Source organism: Hemibagrus wyckioides, linkage group LG22 (assembly GCF_019097595.1).
Source record: "Hemibagrus wyckioides isolate EC202008001 linkage group LG22, SWU_Hwy_1.0, whole genome shotgun sequence".
NCBI classification, from domain to species: domain Eukaryota; kingdom Metazoa; phylum Chordata; class Actinopteri; order Siluriformes; family Bagridae; genus Hemibagrus; species Hemibagrus wyckioides.
Genome location: NC_080731.1, coordinates 12,830,395 through 12,850,503, shown reverse-complemented (window position 1 = coordinate 12,850,503; position 20,109 = coordinate 12,830,395). Strand labels below are relative to the sequence as shown.

Here is a 20,109-nt window from a genome sequence, read left to right as displayed (position 1 = left end):
ACAAAGGGAAACCCCAATGGGCATAAGTATGAGAAACCAGATCAAAACCACTCACAGGAGCCCAAAAGACTGAGAAATGTCAACTGAAAACCTCAAACAAACCCGTTTTATGATCACAACAGTCTTTTAAGATGATTGCTTTTCACACTGTATGAGATATACAGTATGATATACTTGTAAAATTATACAGTAAAGAGGTAGACATGATCATCAAATCATTGAGATCTGGGTTTGTGTAGAAAATCTGGTTGTCACAATCAGCCACAAACAATTTCCAACCTATAAGCCTGGCTTCCCTGGACTACAGTCCCCACAACACACACATCCCCACTTACAGTCACCATGTTACCCCTGTGTTTAGTCAGCCTCACACACACTCAGATTTTAAAATAACTTTAATTCATTCAACACACTGTGAAGTATTTGCTCAGTTTCCGCTCTATTTCTGGCAATACAGAGGCTTTTGTTTATTGTATTAATTCCTCAGTTCATTGTTTCTGACTTTGTTTCTAACTGACTTTGTTACTTTGCTGTTGCCTTTGTTTTTCTGTTTGCTGGAACAGATGAAACACGTGTTTGGACTGTTCGTCTGATCTTTTACCTGCATTTGCATCCTCTTCAGTGAGTTTTTGTGACACAGGTCGCATTAAAAGAATCATTCTTAAAAGTCATTTTGAGGTAACAATGCAAATTGTTAGGCAAATTGATTTGTTTATTTTATGCCATTGGCACTATTTGTACCTGTTGTAGGTCCTAGGAGTTCCTACTGGTGGCTTTTAGATGAGTGTTGTCTGAAAATTTTGACACTGGTTTTATCATTAGTGGGTTCATGTTTACAATGTGTGACAGCAGAATGTTTAAAAAATTGTAAAGCCATGTAAAGCCATAAAAATGATCAATGAATATACCAATCTGAAAGGTATTTAATCTGGTCAGATGATGAATGAATTATGTGTACTTGAGCAGGTTTGCTAGCAGAGGATTCTGGGAGATGGAGTTCCTGAAGCCTGTTTTTTCCCCCTGATTGCTGTCACAACCGTCAAACATTCTCAGTCAGATTCGTTCTGGTTGTTTCCAGGCATCTGACACGGTCCGGCAGAAGTGGAGCGACCAGGATTCAAGAACCATCCAGCTTTAGAGATTTCAAATAGATCTGTTGATGGTTATGTAAGATCTCTTATTCAGGTCTCTACTGCAGGACACTATACCAATGATCCCCTGAACGTAAGGTCATCTTCAGACGCACAAATTCTTGTAAACAAGTGTGAAGTATAAACTAGCAAATGCCTGCATACTGTATTTCCCTATCTGTGTTATCCTTACATGGTAGTAGTGCTATATAAACATACAATAGGTCACAGCTTGTTTTCATACTTTAAGGTATCATTCAAGATCTAAATCACTTGTCAGTTTAAATACCACAATACCGCTGCGTTTACATACTGTCACTCTTTGGAAGTAATTTTAAATTACTCTTTGGAAAATTTCTCTTGTTTCTGATGATGCACCAGGTTCTTGATACTGCTGTTTCTCTGTATCGTTAGATAACATGGATATGTAATCCCACACAAGCGCATGTGTAATCTGGGCTCATGGAAAAACACTAGCCCTGACCTGTTTCCTACAGTGCAGAGTATATTTTAGTCTAAAGAATCAAAGCATTGCCATCACACAAGCAGGCTTTTTTTTCCTGCTCAGAAGTTGTGCACTTGTGGAAAAGATTTTGCTTTTCTATAATCTGAATTGATCTGAATAATACAAAAGGATTGTGACTGCGACAGAGAAAAAAGACACCGTGACTAAAAAGGTAATGATTCCACTGGATACTTCTGTTTCAGCCGAACATAGCTTGGGATGACTGCATTACAGCGAAGGTCACTGAAAATTTCCGAAGAATTGTAGCTTAGTTTAAAGTGATACAGTGACAGGTAGTGACATTGGCCTCATTTCTCAGTTGCTTAAGACAAATAGAACTACAATTTTCCTCTCAAGTTCAAGATACAATGGTTTTCTTTATACTTGTGTGTGTGTGTGTGTGTCTGTGTGTGTGTGTGTGTGTGTGTGTTTGTTGGTCACAGCTCATTTGCATGTATTAACGCCCACATTATTCCATAAAAGGTAAAGTGCAGAGAGGACTAGAAACCAAGAATGACTACTAAACAAGCAAAGACAGCAAGGAAGAAATGGAAGTTACTCACTGCTACGACACTAAATATCAATGTAACAGCACCCGAAAAGGTCAGAATCTGGAGACAAAAAGACAGAAAAGGTGAAGTAGGTGTGAATTGTGTGAGATGAAAAGAAAATAGTGTGATATATGAAAGGAGGATGTGATGATCATGGACAGTGAGCACATCATACATGGAAACTGCTATTTTAAACCAGATACATCATGATAGATCTACAGTGATGTGCAGTGCCAAAAGAAGATGCCATGTCAAACAGAACCAATTATAAGCCAGCTTTCATCATCGGAAGAAAATCCTACCTTTAAACTTTTATTCTTTGAACATCTCTTCTTTCTTAAGTGTGACCTCTACTAAATCTTCTTGCATTTGCTTACAGCTTATGGCTAAGCACAGCTGGTCTGTTTATAAAGTGATGTTTCTTTTTATCATAATTGAATGACTAGTTATGATTATTCTAATTCATGGCTGCGTGTTGGCTCATTTTCTTTGTTTCATAGTCTTTCATTGATGCTAATAACATACAAGAACGGTTTTCACAAAATTCTCCTTTACGTTTCTCTTAGTCCCTGATCTAGTGAACTAGCATGAGGATATGTTTTTGATGGAGACTTCAATAAGTCGCTAAATGCTGAAAAAACTTTAATACCAATTAAAATGGAAAAACGTAAGCATCGCTAAGTGAAGATTCATGCCGTATGTCTTGTGGGAGGGAGATCCAAAGTTTGGCAGTAAACAACACAAAAACACCTTCATTACTTCTTTTGTTCTTGGAACAGAAATTCCTGGGTTTGATTATCTTAGACACGATTGTGGAGCTTATGCAGCTAGACAGAAAGCTGCTAGTCCATTTATAGCTTTAAGAACAGATCATTTAAACTGTATTCTATATTGAACAGGAAGTCAGAGGTGTTCTGCTGTACTAGAGTAATATACTTGCTTGTCCATTTAGGGGACTGTGTGAAAGACATGTGTAATTTTGTCCTTAATTTGCCAAAATTGATTCCCCAGCATCAGAAATTAAGCTGTGGACTGCAGTGTGTCCTTGAGGGCTTTTAGTGCACATAGTTTCACACCATTCACACCCTCAGGCCAGCATGACACTGGCTGATTCATCATTCTCTCCGTTATACATTATACATCCACCGGCCTCACAGCAGCTGTATTTATTTGCCTTGTAGATTGCTTGAGACTCGACTCTGCATCTGCAACTCCCTTGTTCTCGTCTCATTTTGTATTGGTGTCAGTGAAGTCAATGTGATGACCTCATACAGCGTAACAGTATAATTGTAAATAGTTTATTATTTGCTTTAAAACAGAAGTGCTATCTTTTTATATGTACAAACACACACATTATTCTCAGGGAGTAGGCTGAATTCAAAGCAATATATTTTTTGTCGATCTGGTTTACTGTAAATTCATCACAGGCTAATTTGAATGAACTTTTGCTTACAAGAATTCAGTCTGTACTGTCGACTATTGTGATATTTTGTACGGCAATTTGAAACATACTACTTACTCCAAAGTTGTGAGACAGCATTTGTGTTTCTCATTAGGCAGAACTCATGTTTAACCTGCTGCAGATGCTGATCACAAGTTCATTTTAGTCATACGGCGTCTTCATTTTCATTAATGGAATTCAACAATGTTTCGGAGGAACATACGAGATGGCTACGTGTTATATAACTAAAGCAGATGTTCTATTTCTGCTTAGAGCTTCTACACTTGTGACTCATTTTCTGCTGTTGTAAATTGTTCCACATGGAAACGCAAAGGATTTCCTCTTCCTAAAAACAGTTAATGCACAAAACTCAACCTTGCTTCAGTGAAAAGTCTTACATGGATACTTGTAACTTAAATTTGTACCTAAGAACTTCTGCTATGATCATAAACACTTTCCTGTGCTTATTAAAAACTGTTGTTTGCGGTATGCTCATATCCAGCAGCCGTTCATCACACATAGTACTGTTTTGACTTTATAGTATGCAGCTGTACAAGACAAGATTCTAATCCTGCCATGTGTACTAGTCATGTAGTTCATATGTTCATATTAAACATATTTATCCAAAACTGTTAGAAGATTTTTCTTTGTTTGCTTCAGTCTTTATATGTTTGCTGGTCATATGCATGACTGTTGCTTCATAGTTTGCTAATGAATGAATTAAATGTCAAATATCATGCGAATAACTGATATTTACCATTTGCTAGAATTTGACTTTGCTGAATTATGCAACTGGAATTGATGCTAACTTGTAAAGAACAAGCTAACTTGGATAAATACAGACATCATTTTAATAAATTAGAAGAACATGAGATGGATTTCATCTTCATACTCAAGTTGAATCGGCAGTTCACTGTGTTATCCATATGCTTTATTGCTGAGTAGGTGGTGTGATGAGGTCACTGGAGATGATGGCAAAATTGGCAAAATTCTTGATTGTTTTTTTTTCTATGCTAATAAAACTGATTGAATGCTAAACTGGAATGATAAGATGCTGAACTGAGCCCATTCAGTTGATGTAGAATAAAGTCTACATATGGATGACAGATGTGTAACAAGTATTTTTTCATCTGAGTTATTTAACAGCCCTGAAAACTGTGGTCACTATAACTTGCCTTTATAATCAGTCGTCAGAATCTTACTGTAACAATTTTAATTTATCTTGTAATCTATCTAATAATAGCTTCTATTAAGAAACAAATCTCTTTGTTCCACCAACTCTAACAGCATGTGTGTTGTGATGGTGTGTCTATCCACAGCACTATTTCCTCATTGTGTTTGGCCATGATGGCCAGAAGCCTCTGGAGCTCCGTGCTGAAGAGGAAGCAGAGTGTGATGAATGGGTGGAGTCCATCCAACAAGCCAGGTAAGCTAGAAACAATTGTGTGCCAGTGGATAACGTAGATAAAACGACAGCACTCTGTGTTTTTTGACTGAGGTTCAGGGAAGGAACTTTGTCAGGACAGATCAATGAGCAGAAAGCCAAGCACTGTACTGTATGCAGCATTGGGAATGATCATTGTCACTGGAAACCAGAACTAACACCTGATTAACAGCACTGAGCTTGACAGCACTGTTGTTGCTTTCTCTCTCAGACTCTTGAGAAAGCATTCCTGCCAAAGTAATTAAGTATACAGAAGACTTTGTTATTGCAGGTGTCCCCCTCGGGTAGCTAGCGCATCAGAGGGGGATATTTTTGTCACTTTGTTTTTAAATTTGATCAGTCCCAAAGTGAAAGACAGACAGGAGGCAAAGAGTGATGATGATGCCTAAAAAAAACAAACACCATCTGGAAACTGAGGCACTCAGATTTTGGCAGCTGACTCTTCAAGCAGACACTTTGTATACAACTGAGGCTGTGGCATTTAGATTTGGCTTGCGTCACTAGTGAGGTCTGCTGGAATGAGACGGATTAATGGGTTACTCGTGAGCAGATGTGTCTTAAAGTATTGGGACTAACCCTTGGCCCATGGGCTTATAGTACTCTGCTTACTCTGCTGAGAAATTGGACTGTTAGTGCAGCTACTATAATATATACAGTTGTCAAGTTATTAAGGTGTTTTTAAGGTCTAAGTCACAGTAAAAAAAAATGATGCTAATGCAATAGATATGACTAGTTTCTTGATTTCAGGCTGTTTCAATATTCACATTTAAATATTATATGTCGTAGATAAGGTTAGATCTTTAGTAAGTATTAATTCATGTATTAGTTCATGATTATTCACTTTCTGTTATTGTAAAGTGTTACCAGTGTGTTTATTTACTAATAGCGCTGGCCTCCAGTGAATGAATGAGTCAGGGGTAGTGTGAATTAAAAGTAGGCTAAATAAACATTACATTTCACAATTTGGTGGAAGATTTCATTTGATGTTAAATGATAAACACAGTAAACCTATGAAAAACTATATATATAAAGAAAGAAAGAAAGAAAGAAAGAAAGAAAGAAAAAAATGAAGATGTATAAAGAACAGGTGTAATGAATTCAGAAAACATAGGAGCAGTTTTGTGAATATCTTATGTTTTAAGCAAATAAATTAATGTAAAAATCCCTGTTTCAAAATCAGTAACTGTTATGTGGCTTCAACTATATATTTACAAGGCCTAATTTTTGTGATCTCTCACCGCTATGGGATTGACAAGCCCATTGATTTATTATGACTGTGTGGGGATTTATTAAACTCCACCCTGAGGCTGAGATGACACCACTGCCGGACACTTCTGCTAGCCAGATTTGAACTGTACGATTATAACTGTCTTTGAAGATTATTACTCGTCACATTGTAAGAAATGTTTTTGCGAGAAAATTGTCTGAATTTGATAACAAAAATGTGGTCAGTGTCAGTGTTTGCATTTTAAATTTTATTCCTTCTACAACAACCTAAAGTGCCTTAAAGCCAACCTTCAAAAATTGTTTAAAAATATGCTAGTATGGAACATTGCTTTTCTAACGGTCAAGTTTAATAATACCATAATAGCATTTTAAAATGTTTTTTTTTTATTATTATTATTATTTTGGTTTTAAATGAAATTTCCTGGAGTTGATCATTAAAGGCATCTTGAATGTTATTTTCAGAGAATGGGTGACTGGAGACAAAAAGGGTCTGAAATCCCTTAAAGAAGACCCCATTTTCAGAATCCCATTTTTTTTAAGAGACTTCTTTAAGAGACTTCAGCTGGGTAATTTTAATAGTGGCTCATCTAAGTGATTAATACTGAGTAGCACTCTCTTTCTTGGCCTCCCAGCTATTCGGACATTATCATCGAGCGTGAAGTGCTCATGCAGAAATACATCCACCTGGTACAGATTGTGGAGACGGAGAAGGTGGCAGCCAATCAGCTCCGCACTCAGCTGGAGGACCAGGACACAGAGATTGAGAGACTTAAAGCAGAGGTAGTGACGCTTAATAATAATTATTAATACTCTTAGTAGTATTGATTAATTTATCAGTTAATACATGATAAACTGTTGTGTGGGCATTAAATGAGGAGGAGTAAAGGATATAATATACATAATATTTTTAGTGGGACTTTGCAAGAACGATATTCATTTCTTCATTTATTCCTTTGTTCAATTCATTATTTTCTCCACGTGATTCCTCTGTTCAGTTTAATGTGTCTCCTGGTGAAGGTTGTAAAACCGATATCAGTGAAGGCTCAATAAAACCCAATGGTGAATGCTGTTATAGGAAAATAATCAATGACTTCGTGAAGTGTGTGATATGACCTGACACAAGGCAGAGTTATACTGTTACACTCCAGAGATTTCCAATAACACACATCCTGAAGTGTTTTATTTCTCTTATACCATAGCAAATTGCCAACACTGACAATATTTTATTTATTAAAGAAGGACATGCTGTTCTTTGTGTTCATTTATAATATAGTAGGAAGTTCGAAACAAGATTACTTACATTACAGCAGCTATAAACAGTCCCGCTCTCACCAGCTTCTCTTGACTGCAGATAGTCAAGAAACAAAGAAAATGGAAAGATGTCTGCCATGTTGGAAAACTAAAGGTTATGGCTCTACCTATCTCCTCACTGAAAGCTTTTTTTATTATTTAAATCTGTTTATATTGGTCATCTGCCATATACTGTATGTAAGTCCTGAATGTAAGTGTAAGTAGAATGAATATTATAACTACTACATTAGTATCAAAATGTGAAAAAAGCTTGTAGCTGGTGCACAATATACCACAATCACAATAAAGCTCTCTATATATACCTTAAGCAGATTATGCAGCGCTATAAAAGGTCCAATCATTCTCTCTTATCCTTTCATTTGCAGAAATATGGCATTCAACATATATTTAATGGAAGCCTTCTATTTGACTTTTTCTTATTTACATATTCATTATGCCTAGTTGGATTGTGGCTTTAGGAACTAGAAAATCAACAGGTTGTGTGATATTAGCTTAGAAGAGTGTAAATCATTTTTTCCTCTGCTGGAAATCTGCTGTCTTGCTGAGATGCAGCACGTTGCAATATGGAAAATTGCCTTGGCTATTCAACTTTTCAAGTCCCATTATGTTTTACCAGGGAATTAGCCTTCCCAGAAGATTAGTTTAGTCACCATGGGAATAGAAATCAAGTGTCATTATTTGTATAGGACAAGCAGTTTATTCTTACTCATTGCTAAGCAAATGGCAGTACATAACTCAATATGATACATGTGATGTGAAATACACTACTTCATTTTAGGGTGGTTAGTAAAAAAAAAAAACTGTGGCATTTGCAATAGAATTATTACTCTGTGTACAATTTCAAGGTTATTATTAAATTATTATTGCAACTGTGCAGGTGGTGTATTTTAGAAATGAGCCGCCTGCGTTTCTAAATTCCCTAACTACAGATATGAACCTGGATATGAACATAAATTCTAGTGCTGCTACTGCAATAAGGAGAGCATTTCCTAGCTATGTCCTTGTGTGGCATTAAAGGGATAGTCCAGAATTACCATAAACAAAATATGCAACACATTTTTGGGCAAATTTCTGTTCAAAAAATCCACCTGCCTCCTGAGTCTTCCTTTGCTCCAACACACCCTGGGGTGGACAGCTGTAACAAAACCCACAATCAAAGAGGTCTCAGATGCTGCAGTGAAAGCATCCTCACTATGTGACAGCCTAAATTCCCTTGCCAGCCACCACTACACACAACACCAAATTCTTCTTGACCTGTACAAAGGGCAGCAGTTGTGCTTAGAAGACCTTTCATAGGAACAGGCAGGTACTCCAAAAGCTGCTGCAACCCATCACATCTCCATACCACACCAAGCTGGTCTCCACTGATGGGTCTGAGGCCATCATTGAGCTTTTCAGATGTGCTGCCTGAGGATGAAAAGTCTCTCAGTCTCCTCCCCTTGCTATTAGGGAAGCCCAGCTTGGTACCCAGCAGCTGCTAACAAGGACACAGCTGGAGTATCTGAGCATCAAGAGGGAGGTTCTGCAGTGTGTTAGCCAGACACCAGAGGAACACAACCAACACTTCCAGTCACTGAAATTCACCATAGTTGACCACTTACACACAGCAGATAAAGGATTCCTGTTGTTGGAGGGTGAGGAATGGGACGTAAAACAGGTAATTATCCTGGTGATTCTTGAGCAGCTCATTGCTTGACTCCCAGAAGGAACCTGGACCTGACCACCTTGGACCCAGTGCTGACCCTACTGTTCCTCCCCTCTGTTCCTACCTCTCCAGTGTCTCTCCATGCTCTCTCCCACCAGAACAGGGGCAAAGCCTGGGCAGGTTTGTTACTGCTGCAGGGAATCCAGGCTCATTTATATTTATATTCCAATACACATCACACTTTCAAAAACAAATATCAGAAATGCAAACCAAAAGGGGTCATCACTAGCTCACAGCTTTTGCCTCGTACAAGGTTAAAATCATGCTCTTGTGCGTCTGTGTGTGTGCTATGCAAGCTTCCCCAGCTATGCCAGTCTCTCTCTCTCTCTCTCTCTCTCTCTCTCTCTCTCTCTTTCTCTCGCTCTCTCTCTCTCTCTCTCTCTCTCTCTCTCAGGCTCACAGCAGTTACTGAAGGCACAAAGTAACACACATAAGTAAGCTGGCAGTAGTAAAACACAGGCGAGAATTTTCATTCATTACTTGATGGTTCAATACATTTCCTCTCTGTTAGCTAGGGCTCAACTGTATCCCCATGCTACACCTGTTTACTTTAAACTGACCTATAATGTCTAAAGATAGTTTATATATAAAGTATAAAGACAATTACTGTCAATTAAAATATAATTTTTTTATAAGTCAAAATAGAATAACTTTTACACTCTCTCACTAAAGGTTTTAATCAGATTTAAAATATTACATAACTAACCAAAGCAGATTTTATATAATTTTATTCAAGTTCTTAACACTGGGTTTTCATATGCAAAACCAAAATATTTTCCTTCCAAAAAAGTATTTCCAACAAAGATCATGAAATCAGTCTACATTAATACATGTGCCCTTAAATTTTCATTACAAGTGAGTTACATGCAAACAGGTTCCATTCTTTTCTCGGAGCAGTAAAACCGGGCCGAAGTATTAGATATAGATTAGGTTGAAGATTGCTGGGGTATTCCTTTAATCATGCTGAATAGATTCACCCTCTGGCTGTGAGGAGTGAAAGGTGGAAATTGCTTTTAAAGCTCTGGCTGATTGATGACACCTTTTATCAAAGTTCATCAGACTCCACCTACTGTTTGTGGTTTGTGGCAGAGATACCTTGAAAGTGATCTTTAATATGCATATACCAGTTCACAGCGTATAGAGCAATTACAGTTTTATTCTGCATCATGGTAAACAACACTTGTTCACTGCAGTGTACATACTGTGGGCTCAGTTCACTAAAAGCAACATAATGCTTAATGCATAATGCATCACATTAACTGTTGGAGTGTTTCGAGTCATACTGCAGTGCACTGCTGGGCCTTTCCAAGTGCTGCAGGCTGTGCTGGAGAATTTTTCCCGGAGGAATATGATCCAATTGTCAGTATTACAGTATATTGTAGTTTCACTGTAAAATGTAATCTTTTTGTAGTTTATTAAAATCTGTAGCATTTCAAGGACCTTGTACATTTTCACTCATGTAAAAATATTAATATCAAAATTTACATTTCTAACAATATTCTAATTTCTTTATCTTTATCTACTGAAAGATATGTATGTAGCACAGCTGATCTACAGTGCTTTGATGGAATGATCTTTTTTTTTAACAGGTAAAGTACTGTAAAGTAACGTATGATTCTGATCTTTATGCACTATGTACTCTAGTCTTGTGACTAGTTAAAGTGTCTGTTGGTTTATGGTGATGAAGTACTAATTAAGAGTAGTTTTGAGGTATGAATTGTGAGCAGAGTTTAGTAAGGTACACTGAAGGTGTTATGCAAGCGTCTGTCATAGTCAGAAGCATACATTTGTTAGAAAGTTTTGTTTATTACCTGTTCCCTCTCAGAGCTACTCAAACTCACTGACCTAACTCCAGATAAGACTACCTTAAAGCACTTATCACAACCCGCAATGCACCACACACTCTCCGATCCTCTAGCACTGCTCAGTTGGACTCATCATGTCTTGGGTAACAAAGAAAGCATGCATCAAGATTCTTCTGTGCTCTGGCCCTTTGGTGGTAAAATGAACTTCCCCTAGATGTCCAAGCAGCTGAGTCACTGTGTGTCTTCAAACAATGACTAAAGTCATAACTCTTCATGAAGTACTTAACTTCCTTAAAATATCCATGTATCCATGTCTTTTTGTTCATGTTTTTTCCCTCCACAACAGGGTTTTTAAACTGACTATACTCTGTACATGTACCATGAATAAGTAAGGCAGGAAGAGGATGTACTTATTAATAGAGACTTTAAAGCACTTCTGTACGTCGTTCTGGATAAGGATGTCTGCCAAATGCCATTAATGTGTTTCCCATTCAAGCAAATGATTGGTATTCATAAACTGAACTGTATTCAAGACAAGAAATCTGTCAAAGTTAGAGATTAGACTATAAATCTATATATAGAAATGATCATTTGTCACTTTCTGGTTCTAACCGTCATTTAACACATTTTTCTTTAAGCTTGTTTTAGTTCCCATACACTCATCTGCTGTTCTTCATCCAGATGACTACCTTCTGTTTACCTACTGCTTCAGCGGCAAGTCATTATCTCTAAGTGTGGTTGTCCAATATCCATGAAACACACTCATTGATAATGACCCAAAGGGCATTTAACCCATAATTTGCATACAGATTAAAGAGGTGGTAAAGGCACAGTGAGGTGGCGTTTGATGCAAGCTGCTGAGTGAAGAATGGAGATTGTCCATGGAGAGGAAGTGAGATGGTTATCTGCTGTGAGAGGATCCACACATCCTCTTAGTGACCCATATTCCTGAGTGAATTAACTGTATATGTTTTATGTAATTATATACCACAGATCATTATCAGAAAAAAAAAAAATTGATTAGTCACCATTGGCTGCATTTTTTTCAATGCAGATTCTTCAACTATGATTGAAGAAATAATCCAGTATTCTAGCTAACCTGTGAATCTGTAGCTTGGATAATTATCGGTGACAGTAATTTTCTTGAAATGATCTGTAACATATAAGGGCTGTTTTTGAGAAAGTGACCACATGCAACATATGTTATTCTTTTATCTCATTTTATATTTATTTCTTAAATTCTATGGTCGAACATGGCTAATTAATTTAACGAGCTGAATCAATAGAATTTGTCCTTTTCATTTGTCTTTATGTGTTACTAATGAAGTGGATCTGATGATGTGCTTAAACATTATGAAAAGCCTAAATAATGAAATTAGTTTTCATTATATTGCTCCAGTGTTGGAAAGTTTGATAAAACTCACAGCATAAAAACGTAATAAGCTCTGAATTGTTAGTATAAAATGGCTGTTTAATTTTACACTATATAAGCACAAGGAGTGTAAAAATGCAGATTAAATATGAGGCTCTTGATTCAATGCAGCTGCATGTGGAACAATACCTTAAATAGAGTGCAGAGTAATACAGGCTATTTGTCATTAAAAAAATACCTTAAATCCATATTCCTTCTGTAAAATTTCCTATTTATCTCAAAACAGGAGAGGTGGGGTGGAGGGTGAGACGCTAAAAAACACGCTTCTCCTAAGCACAGGGGTTTAATGAGCCAAAACGCTAGCATACTAGTGTGCTAGTTGGCACTAATACTGATGGATGTAGAGCAACATAATGTAGACAAAAACACAGAAACACTCTCTCTGTTGCTGCTGTAAGACATTACTGGCCTTATTCAATCCATGTTAAAGAAATGATGACAAAGCTTATAGCTACAGATATTATAAGATCACTGGTATAGGGGAAAATGCAGGATGGAGCTACAGAAAGTGTGTGACTTCAGACACATCCCCTTGAGAATTACACCAGCAGAGCTGCCAGGGTTGAATTCGCACATTTTTAGGAGTATTTCTAGTTGTTTTGTGCGGACATTTTGCTGAGACCTGGCAACCTTACACATTATTGAAAGCCAGAGAGTTTAATCACTTATATTTTGCTGTACATCTAATGCACAGCTTTTGTTTTGTTAAATGCTGCTTAGAGTCTCAGTTGTAAACGATGATGTTAGATGATCCTCATATCATATCATATCATATCATATCATATCATATATTGTAAATATAGCAGATGTTATACCCCTAACATCTGCATAATACAGTATTTTAATTCAAAAGCTTTCTTTATTGTGAGTCTCAAGGAAACTGCTTTCCTTCTCAGACACTGGTAGACTTTCTTGTTTGTAGTAATTGCTCAGGGATGGCACAGTGGAGCAGCAGGTAGCATTGCCACCTCTAAGGGGAAAATGTCATCTTAGAACTTGTTCAAAATTGGTGAATGTCTTTATTTTAGTAAGAGCAAGAACAAATCCCATGTGAAAAGCTGGACTGAACCATGAGCATCTAAACCCATGAATTGGTATTCTGTTGGTCCTCTTAAAACTGCTCTTATTCCCATGGTACGATTTGTTCAAGATGTGAGAATTTTTCATTGTGACTATAATGTCAGGACATTAGCTGCACAGGATTGTGAAACCTAAGAGAGGCACCTGAGGTTTTCAAACAGGCATTGGTATTTCATACATGCCTCACAGTTTTAGCTTTCTCAGTTCAGTTCTTAGCTCAGATTACTGGTTATGTGGAGTTTTACATGTTCTTTCCATGTCTCTACCTGGGTTTCCTCAGGGCTTTTTGGTTTCCCCAGTCCACCAAAAAACATGTCAAGAGGTGCAAAATTGCCCCAGGTATGAAATAGTGGTGGCCTGGTGCCCTGTGATCAACACCCCATCCTGTGCATTCCTACATCACATTTAGTTTTCCTGGGATAGGCTTTGGATCTGCAACAAATGAACATGAATGAGTGCATAAATGAATAAGAAATTGCTCATGATATAGATGCCATGCATAGAGATTAGGCTATGTGTTTTACAATTTAGGCTGTATTTTTTAAAAATTGTGTAAGATAGTGGCATTTATCGTCATACATGTCTGATTTTTCTTCAAGATTGTAGCCTTGAACAAAACCAAGGAGAGGATGCGTCCTTACCAAGTGAACCAAGAGGAAGACGATCCGGACATCAAGAAGATTAAAAAGGTAGCAGGCTCTGTTAGTTTTATCTATGCAAAAATCAAAATTATAGGAAAATGCTAAACCAAAACATCACCTTTTATAAATTAAAAATGCAATGCTGTCATCTAATCCAAAACTGGCTAAAAAGATTAGAACTGTTGCCAGCAATGAATTATGAAACCAAGGACTCTGACCATTTTTAGCCTGTTTTGAGTACCAATTAATTTGGAAAACATTATTTCAGTATTACAGAGGGCAGCGCTTTGTTAAGGTGTAACTTTAGGAGGCCAGGTTTCGGAGTGGTGCAACAGAAAAGACAGACAGTCTGTAGCTTTGGGTACAAGAGAGCAAAATAATCTCTAGGTGTAAAGGATGGTATAGTGTCTCTCCTCTGTCAATCACAGCAACACTAGCTGCTGTGGACATCTGTGAGCTTGGCTAATTGGCCAAGAACAAAACTAAGACATTTGGGGGAAAAAACCTTTCACTCGACCAACTACCAGTCTGGTGTCTTATATTACTCTGCTGGTTGTTTCCCATTCTGCTTTCTCCAGAGCTTGAAATAGTATCTAATATGATGATCATAATGATTTTAGTTGTTTGAGTAAGAGTTTATTTACTTGGCAACTGACCCATAATACCTCTCCTCTAGGTCCAGAGTTTCATGCGAGGCTGGCTGTGTCGGAGGAAGTGGAAGATCATAGTTCAGGACTACATCTGCTCTCCTCATGCCGAGAGCATGAGGAAGAGAAATCAGATTGTCTTTAACATGGTGGAGGCTGAGACCGAGTACGTTCACCAGCTGTCCATCCTGGTAAACTGCTTCCTCCGGCCGCTCCGCATGGCTGCTAGCTCTAAAAAACCTCCCATTAGCCATGATGACGTCAGCAGCATCTTCCTCAACAGGTGTGTGTGTGTGTGTGTTGCTGTGTTGGTGTGTGTGTGTGGATGGGTGTGGATGTATGTAAGTGTGGGTGTGTTTGGGTGTATATACAGTGTAGGGATATAGTTGTGTACTTGTGTGGATGGGTGTGGGTGTGTGTGTGGATGGGTGTGGGTGTATGTATATGTGTGTGTGTTTGGGTGTATATACAGCGTGTGGGTATTGGTGTGTGCTTGTGTGGTTGGGTGTGGGTGTATGCATGTATATGTGTGTTTGGGTGTGTGTACAGTGTGGGGCGTTTGTGTGTATAGATGGGTTTTTTGAGCTTGAGTATAAGAAGTTTACTTTATAAAACAGGAGTACAATGATTTAGCACATCATCCATTGTTACATTTTTTTACCCTATTTCCTCTTTTTCTCTTTAGTGAAACAATCATGTTTTTGCATGAGATATTCCACCAAGGCTTGAAAGCAAGGATAGCAAACTGGCCCACACTGGTTTTAGGTAAGCAATCTCCATTCAGCTTCCCTATTCAGAGCCTGATTGCTGCATTTTACCGTCATCCTACATTTTACCGTCATCCTCAGCAAAAGACGCACAGTGAGCTGTCAGTTCAAACATCAAGGACGAGCCGCCTCTATTGATGCACAGAGCCTTAGTTAAACACAGTCAGTGACGTCTGACTTCCTGCTATCTCACCGTCTGCAGACACACACACTCTCACAACAATGAAATCCTCACAAAACCTTGTCTCATCATTCCAGCTCTGAAGGCCAAGATAAGCATTCTCCAAACCTGCCAGTAAAACACTGGCTTGTTTTATGACCTTGGCTTTCAGATTGGGGGCCAGTTCTTTTACAGTTACATCAGTTAGGTGGATTTAGCAAAAAAAATCCTTTTGTAAGTTTGAAGGCAATTTAAGGTTAGCAAAATGTTTTTTGAACACTGCGGTTCTAGGAGTAGTTTTGTCAGAGCTCTGGAAACAACATTTCTGCAGCATTTTTAAGTTAACACTGTAGTTAATTTGGGGATATTGTGTAAATATTTTTTTTTTTGGAAAAGACAAACTTTTAAACTAGCACAGTGGCTTAGTGGTTAGAACTGGTGCCTCTCAGCAAGAAGGTCCTGGGTTCAAATCCCGGGTTCGAACAGGCAGGGACCTTTCTGTGTGGAGTTTGCATGTTCTCCCCATGCCTGCATGGGTTTACTCCAGGTGCATCTGGTTTCCTCCAACAGTTCATAAACAACCATAGGTTGATTAGTAATTCTAAATTGTCTGTCTATATGTGTGGCCCTGTGATGGACTGGTGACCTGTCCAGGATGTACCCCTGCCTTTCATCCAATGTGTGCTGGGATGGGCTCCAGCAGATCCCTGTGACCCTAATTAGAATTAAAGCGAGTATAGAAAATGGATGGATGGAAATGTTCTGGTGACTTCCCCTGTTAACTGAACAGTGTGTTTGGCTTCCAAACACACTAAATGTCAACCTCTAAATGTAACACTGCTAGAATGTAATAAACATCAAATCAGCTCTGGAAAACATTTGGATTATGTGAATATTTCTTGCTTTGGGTTCTGTTTGAACTTTTTTTCCTATTGATTTTTCTTTGTCTTTTGGATTGGTGTAGTTTTGGTGTGTAAAATCAGGTAAAGCTGTCTCAGTGTTAAAGTGCCTGACGCTGTTATTCCTCCCTATAGCTGATCTCTTCGACATTTTGCTGCCTATGCTGAACATCTACCAGGAGTTTGTGCGGAACCACCAGTACAGCTTGCAGGTTTTAGCGAACTGTAAGCAGAACAGGGATTTTGACAAGCTGTTGAAACAATACGAGTCCAATGCTGCGTGTGAGGGACGGATGCTAGAAACCTTCCTTACATACCCCATGTTTCAGGTATGACCAACACTCCTGTACAATCCCTTTACACAGCATCTAAAGAACAGCATTTTTACTATTACTATTTTTCATGTAGGATAACAAGCCATTTTATTACCTTTTTTTAATGTATTTGCTTAAAAACATGTTAAAGTAAAAAACAAGCTGTATTTCAGACCACTTTAATCTCACTTTCTCCTAAACATGGCTGATTTTCTTCCTTACTTTCTCCATTCATTTAAACAGTTTCTAAATTCACAAATTGCACTTTTTTAATCAGTTGGTGACACGTCCAACATAAACCGGGGATTCTTTGCAAAGTCTATCTGCCGTTTCAGATCATTTCTGATTTTTCCAGAACAAAAAGGCAGAAAAGATTAGATCAGATGCAGTGCTGCAGGACCTCTCCAATCTGGCCTGTCAGTATGTGATGGCTCTAAATAAGGACTTGATCTACAAGCAGAACTTGGCCTTTTAACTACAAAAAATGCTGAACTACACTTGCCTCAATCTAGTCAGTGCACCTTTGAAATGGAGGATAAAGCAGGCAAACTATATGCCAACCAATATAGAGTCTTTGTTGATTCTTGGAATAAACCAAAAGGAAAAATCATCTATGATCCAAATAACATCAACAACATATTTTTTCATATATTTACTGTATCTAAAATCCCTCTATCCCTCTATTGAATGTCAGCTTCAAAATTAAAAGATTTTATCACTGCTTCTCTTGCAAGTGCTCCCCTAAATCATTTTCTTAATACACTCAGCTCAGATGTACCAGAGGTTGCGTTACTGTATCTCTTGATGCTGAGAAGGCTTTTAACAGAGTAAAGTGGAGATACGTTTTCCTTGTAATGGAAAAATGTGGCTTCTGGATGAGTTCATTTCCTGGATCAAATTACTATGTTGATCAAGTAGTATCACCCCCTTTCTCATTTACTAGCCAAGGTTTCCCCCTCTTGCCCTTAATCTTTGCCATTACAATTGAGTCTTTAGTGATCTGACTTTAGGAGGATGAGGACTTTGAGGGTATTACTCACAAAAAAATCTCAGTGTACAAAGTCTAACTTTCATGAGTGAGCTGTTCCAGTGAATTCCCTGGTTGAAAACCTCCCACATTCACTTGTGGCAGAACAGTTCAAATATCTCGGGATATTTATCACTAGGTATACATTTGTCACATATTTCCTTTTCTTAAAAGATATGAGTCTGATATGGAGCGGTGATCCTGCCTCCCTCTATCTCTCACAGGATGAATCAGCCTAGTTAAGATGACCATCATCCTTTTTTTAATGGATCTGGATGCACATATTTCTTCCTTCTTATTGGGGAACAGACTAAATCAGGAAGGCAATTCTACAGCTCCCAATTAACAAGGGAGGTTTTCCTCTTTATAGTGCTACCGAGGATACAGTATTCAAAAAATTTTACACTGAAAGAATAAATCTGATTTTGATTCTCCTGGCTGGGTTTCTATAGAAAATCATGAGCATGCTTCTCTCTGAGCTCTAACATTTGTTCTCAGCTCCCAGTGGCAGAGATAGTAGTTCAAACCTGGTATTCACTTAATCAATTAAGATATGAAATTAATTTATAAAATATACCGTTCTGTAGAGGCCCTCGACTCAATACCCAGTCTTCGTCAACCACTACAGATACTGTGTTTCAAACCTGGTTTGAAAGACCGTTGATGATACAGTGAAGATGCAATGTTTTCATCCTTCACTGAACTTTTTAAACAAGAACCTGCCCAGTTCCTATTTCTTAGACAAATCTGACATTTTGTCCATAATTATTTCCTCATTTCCTCAATCACCCTACTGAATCCTTAATAAACAATTTTGTAAGACTTGATCATTTAAAACAATGTAACTATGAGCTGATACCGATACACCAAAATTGTCTCTTATTGCTAAACTTAAGAATGCTTGGGGATTTGGGGAGAAGTCCTTGGTTTGGTCAAGATGTCTGAAGAAAAATGAGGGCTTGTTGCAGTTCAAGATTTTACGTAGGATCTGTTATACTAATGCCAAACTCGCTAACATATACTCCAGTGTTAGTGATGCATACAATTGATGCAAACACTCTCCGACTGATCTCCTGGATATGCTGTGGGCTTGTCCAAAACTATTTAAATACTGGTCTACAATATTCAAATCATTACAGCATGCCTTCAACATAACCCTTGATCTGAATCTGAACACTTTCAGCTATCTGTCTGAAATGGTCTGGTCTTTCCACGTTGCTGCATAAGGCATCTCTATTAGTTAGCTGTCTTATTAATTGGAAACACATATCACTCCTAAACTTAATATGTGGATTGAAGAGGTGTTTATTTGTAAAAAGTTTGAAAACACTCACTCACAGTATTGTGAGTGAGTATTTTCTCCATGCTTTGTACTGGTCGACTCTATAAGCTGAGCACTCCCAACCCCTTTCTTTCTTTCTTTCTTTCTTTCTTTCTTTCTTTCTTTCTTTCTTTCTTTCTTTCTTTCTTTCTTTATTTATAATGGTATTTTTTTTTGTTTAAATAATACATTTATGTTTTTAAAAGATATATAGTTGTGGTTATATAGTTTGTGCTATACTTATACTTTTTATTTATTTATTTATTTATTTATTTATTTAAAAGATATGTATTTATGGGTTTTTTTCAGTTTTAAATTGTTTTTATTATTCAATTAACTGTTTAATTTTAAGAATTGTTTTTGTGTTTTTATACTGTTTTATTTTATTATTCATTTATTATTTACTTTTATTATTTATTTATCCCTTTAATTCTAAGATATGGTTTGGCTTTGTTAACTGGGGAAATTATCTTTCAGAATCTTACACTTGTTAATCCATGAAGAAAAATTCCAAAAAAGAAATAAAATAAATCCATTCTTATTCTTTTCACACTGTTTTTCTCCAGATTCCACGCTATATTATAACTCTGCATGAACTCCTGGCTCATACCCCGCACGAGCATGTAGAGCGGAAGAGTCTGGAGTTTGCCAAGTCGAAGCTTGAAGAGCTGTCCAGGTAATTTCTTATAGACATTATGGCTG

General features: G+C 37.5%; 1 protein-coding gene across 2 annotated transcripts in view; it reads left to right on the top strand.

The window, feature by feature from the left end:
* rasgrf2b (Ras protein-specific guanine nucleotide-releasing factor 2b) overlaps positions 1 to 20,109 on the top strand; it is a 69,008-nt gene that overhangs the window by 16,640 nt on the left and 32,259 nt on the right. For both annotated transcript variants that reach the window (XM_058375418.1, XM_058375417.1), the window contains exons 2-8: positions 4,947 to 5,053; positions 6,931 to 7,078; positions 14,231 to 14,320; positions 14,949 to 15,202; positions 15,605 to 15,684; positions 16,881 to 17,074; positions 19,974 to 20,083. In XM_058375418.1, coding sequence (XP_058231401.1) covers positions 4,947 to 5,053; positions 6,931 to 7,078; positions 14,231 to 14,320; positions 14,949 to 15,202; positions 15,605 to 15,684; positions 16,881 to 17,074; positions 19,974 to 20,083 — 983 coding nt within the window. The remainder of the gene's footprint in view (positions 1 to 4,946; positions 5,054 to 6,930; positions 7,079 to 14,230; positions 14,321 to 14,948; positions 15,203 to 15,604; positions 15,685 to 16,880; positions 17,075 to 19,973; positions 20,084 to 20,109) is intronic.